General features: G+C 43.4%; 1 protein-coding gene across 5 annotated transcripts in view; it reads left to right on the plus strand.

Moving 5' to 3' along the window:
* The window catches only part of LOC144931679 (protein 4.1-like), a 62104-nt gene that overhangs the window by 14720 nt on the left and 33080 nt on the right, over window positions 1-14304 (plus strand). For all 5 annotated transcript variants that reach the window (XM_078855810.1, XM_078855811.1, XM_078855812.1 and 2 more), the window contains exons 2-3: window positions 10390-10539; window positions 13417-13575. In XM_078855810.1, the coding sequence (XP_078711936.1) occupies window positions 10405-10539; window positions 13417-13575 (294 nt within the window). In that variant the 5' untranslated portion in view covers window positions 10390-10404. The remainder of the gene's footprint in view (window positions 1-10389; window positions 10540-13416; window positions 13576-14304) is intronic.

Genomic DNA, 14304 nt, shown 5'->3' on the forward strand with positions numbered 1-14304 from the left:
GTTACCCATTTTATGTTCTGTAACTCCCCAGCATTGTGTAAAATTGCCAAAAAATATCGTGAGTTCGTGGAAAAATTCTCGCAAGTCAAACGTTATTTTATTAAGAAGCTGCATTTCTGGTTCCTTATTTTGAACCAGTGGGGAACGGTGCCTGAGCGGTTAGTGCACTGCGCTATGAAACCGATGACCTGATTTAGATTCCTTTCCATAAGAGTATGTGGAGGTGAAGACCTCCATCAGTGGATTGATAAAAAGCTGTGATCTATTAATGATGAGTATCTTAAATATATTTTATCGGCTAGTTTGACAGGTCTTCTAGCAAGGCAGCTTGCATGGCAGATTTAATGACAATTGGCTAGGTGCCAATGCCAATCAGACCATGCACATGATTGTACATGACAACTGCGTAGAGTCTGAGTGTTCTCACTTCATGTTGTGTGGGTTTTTTGCCCCCAGAGTCTCCATCTTTTTCATGCCCTACATACATAAATTAGAAAAATAGTTCAAGAATGTAATGGTCAAACATTACCAAGAAGGGTCCTCCTGAAAATGAACTGAGGGTTCAGCAAGGCTATAATGAGTCAATATTTTGAATGTTAACTATTTCATTGTTCTCTCTCTCACATTCGGCAGATGTCTTTGCCTATCCTATTCCTTCATTTGGCTGCTGGGTCCATATGAGCATTACTCAGTGGGTGCCATCCTTGAAACTACCGAGGTAAATCGAGGGAAAGAAAAGGCACATTATACATTGTTAATACTATAAATTGGGGGGGGGGGGGGGTAAGGGCTGGCGTTGCTATGGCTCGGATATCACTTGATGTTAGTGTTGCTAGGGTTAAATAAATGTGGCATTTCTTTGAGGTCATCCATAATAGATGGGGCCCAGCCAGATGTGTGGTGCGTTTTGTACCCAGCATGTGCCCATATGCAGCTTTCAGCCAATTAATGTATTGCACTGCCCGTTTCGTTCCTAACAGCGCCGTGTGTTGTGTTATGTTCAATATTGTTTTTTTTATCTTCTATTGAATGATGATTGAATGTCATCAGCAATAATCTGCCCACTGCTGGACGAATGCCTCCAAAAGCTGTTGCATTCTCATGGTTCCGTGAAACAGCAGTCCACCGATGTCCTGCACACGAGCTCATGTTCACTGCTCCATCTCCACAGTGGACATATTATCAAGCGCGTTCTCTCCTTTGGCCAAGCTTCAGATTTTGATTTAAAGCTTTCGTGACTGCAGGGATTCATCTTCTTGGTTCTTTCGGTAAAGTCACGTAGAAGGGAAATAATAAAATAATAATAAAACATAATAAAATACAATTCTCACGACGTTTCGGCCACAACGCAAGCAGCCGTCCTCAGGTGAAGAAACAGGGCTGTCGGAAAGACGCTGTCTTCTTCACCTGAGGACGGCTGCTTGTGTTGTGGCTGAAACGTCGTGATAATTATATTTAATTATGTTTTATTTTTATTATTTTATTATTTCTCTTCTACGTGACTTTACCCAAAGAACCAAGAAGATCAAGCTTCAGATGTCACTTGCCACTGATGTTGTTTGTAGCAAGAATAACACTGGTCAACAAAAAAAAAACTTTTTTTCTGGCCTGGACTTTTGCAGTTGTTTTAGACTAATTTCAGGGTGCTGATTCCAAATCTAATCTCAGATTTGCTCGATCACATCTCATTTTTATACTATCGGCATACCCCATTTTCATTGATTTTACCCGAAATTAACTCTGTCACTTATGATTGCAAGTTGTTGCGAGTCACCGACTGCTTTAGTGTTAAAATATGGTGCTGTATTTTTAGGATAGTGTGTTTATAATATCATTTTATGTAGATATCCACATTTATCTTATATTTTTCTTCTGCAGTTTTTATTGAAAATGCAATATTTTATATCTCAAAAACCTAATGTGATAGACAAAAACTGATGCCAGATTTGGAATCAGCACCCCAAAATTACATTACAACCGTTGGAATACCTTATGCCATAAAAAGTGTGTTGACCAGTGTTATACAATATACAAGTGTGCAAATCACTACACCGCCACACACACAGGCATACCTCCTACACTGCTGCACAGATATGCACTGTACTGCCATACACACACACTCTTGCATCTTAAGCCACAGACTAGTATCACTACAATGTCATCTCCGTTGAGGGGACATTGTTTAACCTGAAAATTGGATAGGCCGGGAAGTCTGTGTGCTAAGCAAAGTGACACCAGAAGCCATACATCACCGTAATAACACTCTGGCCCTGGCGAGACTTGCTTGTGTGGTGGAGATTGGCTTGGGTAATCTTCATAACGGCATTGTTTTTCAGTGGAATTCTAGATAATATAGAAGCCGCGATGGAAAATTGTTCATCGGCAATTTGTTTTACCGTGCATATGGGGAGAAACAAAATACGGTGTGTGTAATGTGTGTGTGTGCTTGCACGTGTAAGTTTATATTTCTAAAATTTACAGTCGGTATGCTTAGGAAATAAGTCCTCCAGGATATGACCCTCTCCTGCCCTGAATTACAGCGGCGAGGTGGCAGAGATTGCGGCTCTGCTTTTGAGTTAATCTTTACCATCGATTTCCGCTGCAGGCTCCTCTGTGCCTCCGTGCCAGTGTGCAGAATGCGGGATAAGCATCTGATGCAGTCGTACGCTGTGGTCAAAACGTTAGCGTAGCGGTAGCCTGCTCATACCCATACACACCCACGCACAGTACATGCACAGGTCATGTGGCCACGTGACCTTTTGGTTCATGAATGTTTTTTCCACCCATGCAGTTTTTCAAGTTTAATAGTTGAAGCCTCACTGATGCCCCATAAAGGTTTTAGGGCATTATGACTTAATGGAAAATAGGGCCTTAAGGTGACACTGCAATTGGCCAAAGTGTTAGGTTCCTTCCTTGTCTTGTTCAGTTAAGGAAGCCTTTCTGCTGAGTAAGACAGCTTTTCTCTCTCACTCGCTGCATCTTAATTGTTTGCATTAAATGTAAATGTTTGAAGTGTGGGGAGTTGTGACACAGCCCCACCGGGTTTGCGATTTTCACGTATGTGCGACCCACCAACCGGTGTCTCCAAAACGCTGTGTTACTACCACACCACCGTTGGTGATAACGGCCTCTTGAACCTCAAAATGCGTATCATCAGCAGTTCGCTCGCTGGCATCAGGAATGTGCACATGTTGTGATGATGTGCACACGGCAGTGCTTTACAGCGTGGCTATTAAGGCATTTCCGGGGGAGGTAAAGTCTGCTATGAGATTTTGGCTGTGTGGTCATGAAAACGGAGGCATTGTTGCACTCGTGACGGTAATGCTTACTGGGCAAACCTTAGCTCTTGCTCAAAGCATACTTGTGCTTACATTGCACACACTTTATCTCCCCTGCTCAGAATTGTCAGCAATATTGCAATTCCGTGTGTAGAATTGAGCTCGTCCTTCTGTGCACTGCACTTTAAAATCCAATGAAATGTTGTTAAGTTTTAGTCGGTGTCAGTGTTACAGTAAATCTGTAGTTGATGTTTCCCTGAGTTTTGTAGCTAAACAAAGGTAAGTTGTAATGTTAAGTCATTGTCATAATCCGCATTGGTCTCCTTGTCTACGCGTTTTCTGGGCGAGTTGCCAGACATCTCATCTCGCTTTCCTATCTCCCCATCTTTTCTCTGCCTATGTCACTGTCCAGTCCTCTCCTGCCAACATTTTTGCAGCTTTTGTTTGTCCCCTGCCTGTTGGTGTTCTTCCTCCCATCCCCCCATTCAATTGGCCACCTTGGGTCCTGCCTCTTTCATGGTGGCGAAATGAAAAACGACCTCGCCTGGTATGGAGGAGGTTGTGGATTCGATCCAGATCATGGACGCCTGCTGTATATTTGGAGTTTGCATGTTCTCCCCCTGGTCATGTGGATTTCCCTCCAGTTTTTTCCCTCTACATACATTTAGAAACCATGCGTTTAATGTATTTGGCTGCTATACATTTTCAGATGATAAGCAACTTCGTTGAGCTATCATTTTGGCCATGTTGCTTCTGAAAAATAGTGTTCTAGCTTAGTGGACCTTACCTGGAAAAGAATACTTTAGTTTATCGTTTTTATCTCTGAGTAGTTCTTCCAAGTCCATGTTTTTTTTCATTATTCACCCTGTTTTGTGTAAATGTTGTCCCTTCCAAGAAATGCTTAATGCAGATATGAAAAAATATCCATGTACATGGTACAGATCTTTGTCAGGCCACTGATGGATTAGGGCCTCCCCACACCATGCACGCTGTGGGAGTTATTTGACCATGCTTGGTAATGTTGGTGGTCAGTGAGGGTTGATAAATGGTTGGGCCCAGAACTGTTTCGTATATTTCTAAGTATTGATTTCAGCCATTCCTGGCAGGAAAACTCGAGTTTCTGAGTAGTTAGCATCCTACACACTGTGCGCGCTCATGCCGATACTTATGGCCATACATGTGTAGGGGTTATTACGGGAGAAACGGCGGACGAGAAACACAGGGGTGTCTGCACTCACACACACGGGTGGTCACACCGACGTCCGCATCCGTTATCCCCCACGCCCCCGGCCCTCTGAGGGGATCCCTATAAAAGGCGGGGAGCCAGAGAGCTCGAGGCCAGTTCGACACGAAGCTGACCAGTGAAGATCGAAGACTCGGAGATTAGGCCCTGGGACTCCCCTGTCTCGCTGCCCTTGTCAGGGCCGAGCTGGGTAAGCCAGCGGCGCGGACCAAGAACTCCCGGACCTCTGCCCTTGTCAGGGCGAGGCCGGCTTTGCTGGTGCCGAGATCTGTGCTTGCCAGGGCCAGATCAGTCAGCCTCCCGTAGCCCACTAGAGGAGGACTGGGGAACAGGACAGAGGGCTTAGTACTAGGGTGGGTTTCCCATAGTACGGGTGAAGGGGCCGATACCCCTTCAACGATTGTGCCTGTCACTGAGTTAATAAACAGAGTGTGCCTCAACTCCGACTTCGTCTCCTCGAACTTACTACACATGTAACCACTCATTAACTGCAGTGTCAACAGCTTGATATCCCTATGGAGAGACTCGTCCCCACCAAGGATTGCGGAATTTTCAACCCCAATGTGGATGAGCATCGAAACAACAACGCTTATTTGAGCAGGGGCAAAATGTACACTCTTGACAGTTTGAGCTGTCGTGTATAAATACGAGGTAAAGTGATAGGTTAAGGCAATATCACATATCCATTCCATTTTAAATAGCAGCTGGGTTTTGCCTGCCGAAGGCAATGCTAAACAATGTACAAAACTGTACTCGTTCCTCACGTGATGCTTTACGGCATTGTCACAAACCTGCCAAGCTCGTTGTTTGCATTTATTTAGAGAAGTGGTGTCACCGTTGAGTAAGACACGAGGTTTGTAATGTGTTAACTGGTAAACCGATAGTGATTTTCAGAGTCGATCACTGGTTTCAAAATTAATTGGCCGGTAATTGTTTCCAGTGGAATGTTCGTTATGAATGCACTGAGTGCGCATGCACGAACGTACAAATTTACCTGGCGCATGCAATTTTCACTCAACAGGTAAAGGTGCAGCGCTGTAATTGCTTGCTCAGGCCACTGTTGACAGAAGGACCTGCACTCGAGGGAGCTCTAGAGTATATTTTATCCACTCTTCCTTGTTGAACACATGTGCTGGAGACTTGAACAAACCCATGCTTGACCCTATCACATGCGAGCTCCCGATCAAATTACTTTTAAATTGTTTGGTGGACGGATGCGATGTGGGAGGTGGTGGCGATTTTAAGAAACTTTCCCAATTATTTTCCACTGCCGCACCGGGAGATATAATCAGACCGGCAACTTTTTTCTGCATTGTAGTTCATTGTGCTCACCATCGCACCACTGCAGCTCCTATCATCCCTGCGTTGAAAAGGTGAACATGTTTTGTTTATTCAATATTCATTCAATGTGTGTGGCAAACCGATAATAGTTTTTTTTTACCGATTTTGCATGTGTTTACCGGTCATGTAAAAAAATAGATTTTAACAATCTTAATAGATGGGAGGGTCCCACTCGTTACAGATGCGAACCCAGCCGCTGCTGCTTATTGGCTGTATTTTGGCGATGCTTGAGAAAGAGGGCACAGGGCAACTCAGTGGGAATTGACATTTGCAAATATCCCATTAGATTGGATTGAGTGGCTTTAATTGCCCCACACGTGCATACATTTTTCGCCAATGTGCTCTGGTCGGTGTGAGTTTCAGCACAGTATCATAGCCACTGGAACAGTAAGCAGAGCCCTGCTTAAAAATTGACCGACTCGCAAATCTTCCTCCAAGCTCGGAAAGAATTTGCTATAAAGGTATTTCCAGAATTAATGCAGAGTCTGTGGTTAATGCATTACTGTGATTAAAATTACAGCTGCGTGGTAGTAATAACAGGTCGTCTCTAATTTATGGGGGGACTGCTTATCATGGAAAGAAATATTCACTTTGCATAAGGAGTGCACTTAATACAATTTTACTGCTGCTGGCTTAATGTATGTTATTAAACAGGACTTTTTATATCCCAGTGTGTTTAAATGCATACAAAGTTACACTGATAAATCGGTGCTTCCATATTAGTGTAAAAAGGCGTAATGATTTTAACAACTCTTCAAACTCGCACAGGTCACATCCCGCATTGATGTTCATTGTTGTTTGTTGCGTGGGCTCACGTGTATTTGTTACTTGTAAAAAAAAACATTTTATTGGTTCGTTTGGTAAAGTCACGTAGAAGGGAAATAATAAAAGAATAAAATAATCTTTAATTTTTATTATTTTATTTTGTCCCTTCTACGTGACTTTTTATTCTTATTTTTATTATTTTATTAGTTCCCTTCTACGTGACTTTACCGAAAGAACCAAGAAGATGAATCCCTGCAGTCGCGAAAGCTTTAAATCGAAAAAAAAAACATTCTTTACGTACCAATCCCCCGTAGGGTATTGGAATTAAAAACTTAATTCTGTACGTTGCCTCTTTCGTGCTATTGTTGTGTTATGCTTTTGGCTTGCATGGGACAAGTCCGTTATCCCCGCTTGATGATGTGTGCGGTAGTGTAGTGGTTAGCGCGCTGCGCTACGAACCCGGGGACCCGAGCTCGATTCCTGCTCATGGCCAACACTGGTGACGATTATCTGAACCTGTCCTGGGCCTCCCCTAGGTCGACTCGGCTTCAAAAGAGTACCTGGTGCGGTGTGTAAACCTTGCCACTGGGGAGACAAAGGCGGCTGAGCGTGGTGCTGGCCATCCACCCACTCCCGCTTGTGTGCTGTGCCTGCCTTCATAGGTTCTCGCTAACAGCACTTTCTCCTACAGTCTGTGAAGGCTATACGGGGGTCTTGGTCTTTGTGTGTGTGTGTGGGCGGTGAAGATGCTGGAGGAGAATTGAATGAGTGATGGGCAAAGATGTGTCCTTGATGTACAGTACAGCAATACGTCTGGCGCATTGATTGCAGGTTTTACGCGTTCCAAAAAAGACATTTCCCGTCAAAGAAGACGTATCGAAATTTGTTTCACCTTGAACACTTAAATAAACTCGCATTTATTAAATTATGTGTTGGGGGGGGGTACAGTAATGTGCACGCTGCGAAAATGAACCTCTAGACGTTGTCCATTGCTGGCAACGGCTCGCGTCCGTGGCGAGTGATGTCTCAACCTGTGCTGGACCCCACACACTTTAACCCATTCAGACCAGCGCTGCGGTGAAGTATAGTCAAAAAAACTTGCGACTAAAATAAAGTCCTTATTATTTTCATATATGAAATGTTTGGCTATGTATGTATGTTGCACTTCTTCTTTCGCACGTACTTAGCCAATCGTGCTAATCGGAGGTATGCTGGAGCATTTAGATTGCGATTTGTTTGATTTTTTTAATCAGGTAAAAATGGAAGCGTTGGGAAATTTAGCTGTGCGTGTTTTTTATGAGACGGAAATAATTTCAACAATAGTTTTTTTTCTTGGCTCCCTTCAATAAAATTCCGTAAAACGATGCGAAGAAGGAAGACGCTTGCCAATTGCCGTTACGCACACCGCAGAGGCTGCGAAATATCAGCAAAAGCCCACGGCTTGGCTGAAAGTGTAAATAAAATGTAGTTTAGAGCCACTTTTGACCGCATGAATTCCTGTTATTGCAGACTTTCAAAGTGGCTATTGTTATTAACATGGACATTTGATTAACAGAATACAACCAAAATACCCCCCCCGCCCCTTTCTCTTGGCGGTCACGGGTGAAACCATCTGCCAAAACGGGACATGTGATTGGCGCTTTTTTCTGGCCATTAGTTTGAATCAATGCACCGACTACAAGTTGGGTATTCATATCACTTACATGTCAGAATTAATGTTAAGTGCACACTGCATATTGATTCGTGCACTTTAAATATTTATACAACCATAAATCCATGGCACTTACAGAACATTTTTTTTTTAAATATCCTAGTCCAGTTTACGTTTGATAACAGCACAAGGATACACAGTGGCGCACAGCTCACCCTCGATGTGAAATGTTTAGTGTTGCGGTTTGCTTTGTAATAGCTAAACCTCCGAGATGATATAGCATTTGTGTGACCAAAATGGCCCCATAATGCAAAGTCACATACTCATCTGTAAGACATTAAAAGATATATGTTTAGCCTTTGCATTTGCACAACAAAGATGAGTTAAATGTTAAATAAAAAATATGTTGCTCATTGACGACAAAAATCGATCATGACGACGTTCTATGGCTTTAACCCATCAAGGTTATGAGTAGCATTGATGAAAATTATAACCACGTGTGAAATCATTCATTATTCAACTACCAAGAACCCCATTTACACTAAAATTTTAATCAATAGCGACCGGGGGTTGCATAAGCAGGGTTATTAAGAGTGCAAGTTAAATTCATCTCTTGTTTTAAATCCGGTAAGCGCATAAAAACAATCAGCTAATCGCTTGCAAAAAAGTATTGACAAAGCATAACACGAGTACTAATCAAATGAGGTAGATGCAACGATTGGAAGCATTCAGATTTTCTAAGCAAAGTATCCAGTTCAGGGGGAGGTGGAGGAGACGTTTTGGTCTCTCGCCAAGTCGCACTCGGTTCATTTTTTAATTTAGATGCCACAATGGTCAGGGTTCGAACAAATGGCTCTGCGTATCGTGCCAGGCAATTCCTGCAGGAATCGTATTCCAAGTGGATGATTTCACCAGGAATCGCGTAGTCTTAAGATCGTTTGGTGTTTCGGACGTTAAAATCTTGCATTCACTTCAGTGGCATACTAACATGGGTAGCATCCCATCTAGTGGCGATCCTGGGAATCGCCACTAGAACTTTGTTGATTTGAATTAAATGGGAAATTACGTGGATGGTTTTCTTGGTGATGAAAATAGGGTGAATTCTGCATCATCATTGAAATGAATGGCATACTTTTTACAGTCAAAAAAAATTATCCAATAGAATCCTATTAATTTGAATGGAAAGTCTGACATCCATCAGTCTTACTTTAACCCCCATTGATTAGTATGGCACTTCCCTGATATACATTCACTGAAAGTTGCTTCTGGCTAAAAACAAACTTCAAGAGGGGGTGGCCAAGTAATGTTATTCGTGTGTCAAAGCTGCTCAAGAAAGTAAGCTGAAGTGATTCCATCCTGTTGTACATGCATAAGCAGTATTCCACAGTGTTACAGCAATGACATGTATAGGTTAATGACTTCAACATTTAAGCATATTTAATCAAGTCCTTTTTACAATGAAAATGAAGAGCTTACAAGTGATGTCATAACATCTACCCCTCTTACTTAAGGAACAAAACAGGAGGATTTCTCCACAAATCTGGCTGTCGCCTGATGAAGCAAAATTTTGTGGCTTTGCTCCCCAACACACCGGTGTGCTGTACTTGTAAAAACACTGGGCATGTTCTGTTTACGTGACAAACCTTGCTAATTGGCTGTGTAGGGTGGTGGCGGGTTTAACGACACATTTATATTATCACTCGATCTAACCCAAAAAAAACCTGTCTTATGGAAGGTTAATTTTGTTTGTGATGTCAGGAATCTCATGCAACAAAAAAATAGTTTACTAACCTCAACCAAGTGGCACTGTCCAGTGTGGTGAAAAAAAATTAGAAGTGGGCTTCGATAGAGAAGTCAACGGAGGAGGGTCATCCTTATGGACAAGACTCGGGACAGAATGGCCACCAAATGAAGAACACACCGCAGAGGATGACCACCAGTGGCATCGAAGGACAGTGAGGCATCCGCGGTCACATTTACGATCAAGTCTGCTTCCCGTACCAATGATCCAAGCTTGTGTCTTTCCCGACGATGCTCGTCTCTTCGAAAATGTGCCTGCTTTGAGAGGGCTCTCGCTGACGGTGTTGCCCTCGCTTACACGTGTGCCGCAGGGGCCTTTATCAGGCATGGATAGCGGGGTTGGGGCCGGCGCCAGCACGGGCGAGGAAGCCGCTTTCGACAAGAAGGCGCCCGAGATGGCAGACGGCGCAGCGCCCAGCCCGGCACACTCCAACGCCACCGGAAACGGCAAGGAGGAGAAGGTGGGTGTTTCACGCTGTCTTGCACCTTTTTTTAAAGAACGTCTTAAATATTGCCGTTTGTTGCCCACCACTTGGCATTTTGAGGCTTTGCTCAGAAAGAAGTTCAAACAACAAAGCGCTCTTTTTGTGTGTGTGTTGGCGCACCAAGGCTGTATCCCGAGCTATCTGTCTGACATGCGTTTTAAGCTTCATTAATGATTAAACCTACTTTGAAAGGGCTTCCAGGACAAACCGTGTTACCATTAGTGATAGTGACATATCTTACAGTGACATATAAACCATTACGCAAGACGTGCAACAGTGGCTTCACTAGAGCATGCCTTAAATGCACTTTCAACTATTTTTCTTATTAATGAAGCTTCAAGCTCATGTCAAGACAACCCAGGACGTAGCGAGTATAGGCACCGCTAGGTACAAGCTGTTTTTTTGGGGCTGTATCTTACGTTAAATAATGTAATGTACCTAATAAGGTAAGACAAACGTCGGTGTCTCCATTCTTGCAATCGCAGCATGGTCATCATTTCTCTTGGTTGCCCCAAGTTAATAGCGGACACTCCACAAATTTACGTGGAGGACCGAGTCTACTTCTACTTTCGTATGGCAGTTTTGGGGATTGCAACAGATTACAAATTGACGTCGAGATTTGATATCCATTCGACTGCTTCAGGAGTAGCCGCGGGGATTTGTTTCAGATCGCCGTTGAATGATCTGTTTGGGAGAGTTGTTGACGATATGTCGCACGGTCTGAGATGTCCCACCACAGTCCCACATCTTCCATGGAGTGTCCGGATCCGATTTAAAGGAGGGACCAGATCTTCCTCTGATAGATCAGATTCTGGTTGGAGGATTGTGGGGTCGCTGACTGAATTTCTGCAGCAGGTCGGTTTTCTGCAGCAGGGCTTAGTCTCTCCATCTGACAACTTTCCTTGACTTCCCACAGAGTGGTGCTCACTGAGGGATGATGGGCTAAGTGAGCCACATGGAGTTTTAACTTGACCTTTTCAGGCTGTCATTGGCAGTCTTAATCATTGCACTTCATCGATTATGTAAAGATGTCCAATTAAAGCTTCCTGTGAGCATAAATATTATGTAACGGTAAGACAAGTTGGCAGAGGTCGTCTGTGACAGAGCTGTCGATTGCTCCAGAGTGCCCAAGAGATGCCATTCACAGTGCAGCTGTCTTTAAAACAACACTTGGTACACCTATTTTTGGGTCTTAATGTCACTGGGAACCCACTGAGCTCCATGCTTGTAAATACAAGAGCATGTTATTGGAATGGTCCACTAATTTCTAAGATAATTTGAGAGATTTGAACCTTATTTGAAAATAATGTTTTTGTTTTCAGTCTCTTTAGCAAGGATAATGGACACGGGTAATGGCACTATGGTTATTATACTGTCATGTTTCCAATGAGAAATATCGAAAAGCCCTCTCGTATTTTACCGTATGTACATGACATTTAACGCGAAACAAAACCTGCCAGCTTCAAACATTACTGCAGCATTACAGCGTCTACATGTTTTGGGCAGTGGGACCCATTCAAAGCAGGGCCGTTAATCAGATTTAGCCATCCGTATTTTTTTTTTGCTCCAAGGCATTTTTTATCATTTTAATGATGATGATTCAGTTTTTTTTCACGTGCTTTTTCAACATTGATAAACACAGTTCTTAAATTTTAAGTCAACGCAGCAAATGGCTTGTATTTTCCGCCTTTGCCACTCTGCAGAGTGTTTGTCACGTTGGCGAGGCGTTCGAATTAATCCTTGCTTGGCTTCACATATTTAACGGTGTTCTGTCATCGGCACAGTGTTTCGCCGAGGGACGACGCGAGCTTGGAAATCTGCCCTCTACAAGGTTTTCAAGGCGGCTGCTGCACTAAGCACTCTTGCATCATAGCTCTTGCATCATAGGCACACACTGTTAGTGTCGTGGATTTATGCACCTGCGGGAGTTTTTGGTAGTTTTTTGGTGCGACCTGCGGGGACGCATGCCTGGAAAGCGCCGTGGAGGTGGCGTATGTTTGGAGGCGATTTGTCGTGTGGCCGTGCTCTCCTTTTAGAGCCCCCCTTGGCTTCTGTTTTGCATTGTTGTTGCGAAGAGCCAAATCGCTCGCATTCTTCTCTGTGTAAGCCTCACCCGAAGAAGGCAGGCTGCATGGCGCACAATGCTATTTCTGTTTGCAGCGACATAGTTGTGTGTTGACTGCAGGCATGGGAGCTTTTGTTTTTATGAGAATGCTTTTTCTCGTACAAATCTAAAGGCATTTCTGCAGTCACACGCAGATTAATATTTGAAGCGTGAAAGAATCGTCGAGTGAAGCGGTTCTTTTGTATTGAAGTTTATTTTTTTATTTGTGGGGCTCAACATCGTTTTTTGTCGTTGCCAAAAAAACATTACAGCTGGCTGGTTAAAGGCAAAGCTTAATTGTAACAATTCCTCATTTTGACCAAACCAGGTTTGCTGATGTTCTAAAAAAGAAATCGATTGTTCGCTCCAATTCCCATGTAATGTTGATTCATTATTGAAAACCTTGCAGCCACATGATATTTCACGTGCACTTAATAATCAATTTTACAAATCATGAAAGACGTCAATTGTTTCATCCATAGGTATCGAGACGATAATTATAATCACTTTAATTACAATAAATGTTGGGTAACTTTAAAAGAGCCAGACTGAAGCATCTGCAAGATTACAGTATTATGTTTCACCATTAATGGTTGCAATTGATTTATTTTACTTTCCATTCCCACTCTAATACATGCTTAGTTTTGTTTACAAATCATTGGAAATCAAAGCACGGTGTATTCTGCAACTGTTGGCGATGGTTGTGTGAGAGAGCGCTTAGAAGCCCGCTCATTGTTGGCTCTATGCAGGTGCTGGACGGGGAGAGGCTGTCAAAGGGAGACCAGGGATCGGCCAAGAGCACCCCGAGCAAGGGCGGCAAGTCCCCGGCACGCGGCTCGCGCAAGCAGCGCACGGTGCCCTGCTCTGTCAGCCTGCTTGACGGATCCGTGTTCCCATGCGACGTCGATGTAAGGATTTGCGACGGCGGTGTCGTCCCCTGGCCCTCCGCGTGGCTCAGCGCTGTAAATGTCAATAGTGGGTCAGCTGTTGGGTCGTAAGCGGCGTCTGGCTGCTCGAGTCGTTTTTGGGTTTTGCCGCGTAGGAGTTTAATGGCACCATTCTTGTCGTTAACCCTCCAACAGACGACAAGATCGTCATGTTTGTTTGTTGTCCTTTCCCCGCACGGTTAGCTACGTAGTTTGCTAAATAAGTTGTACATACATCTACATGTTGACAAAGATTATTATTTGTGTATGCCAATGTGTTGATCAAGTTTTGACCAATAAAGCACCTCGCCAAACTGTTCATAACTGACTTCAACATCGGCTTGCGACATTTCGCTCAAATTGCTATGAGCGTTATAAGGTAGAGTTCTTGAAAATTAATTTTTGCTTGACATGTCTTTTTAGTTAGTAGCTGGAGCTCATTGTTCTTTCCTGGCTTGGAGTCGGTGGTGAACATTTTACGGCATACATTGTGTCCTCAATACCAGGGTAAATTCAGGGGTGGGGCGTACCCCTGTATATTCCATTATAAAAGAAACCTATCGTTTCCTTGATCTTTTGGAATATTCTTTTTTTAATTAATGTCTTTAAAATTCGCAGTCTCCCTGAAAAAAAACAAAACAGGGCGGTGATCATCTCTAATGATGGCTCTGAGCCATTGGTGAAAGTTCCCCACCGCAGTTGATTGATGAT

This window comes from Lampetra fluviatilis, chromosome 4, assembly GCF_964198595.1.
Source record: "Lampetra fluviatilis chromosome 4, kcLamFluv1.1, whole genome shotgun sequence".
Lineage (NCBI taxonomy): Eukaryota > Metazoa > Chordata > Hyperoartia > Petromyzontiformes > Petromyzontidae > Lampetra > Lampetra fluviatilis.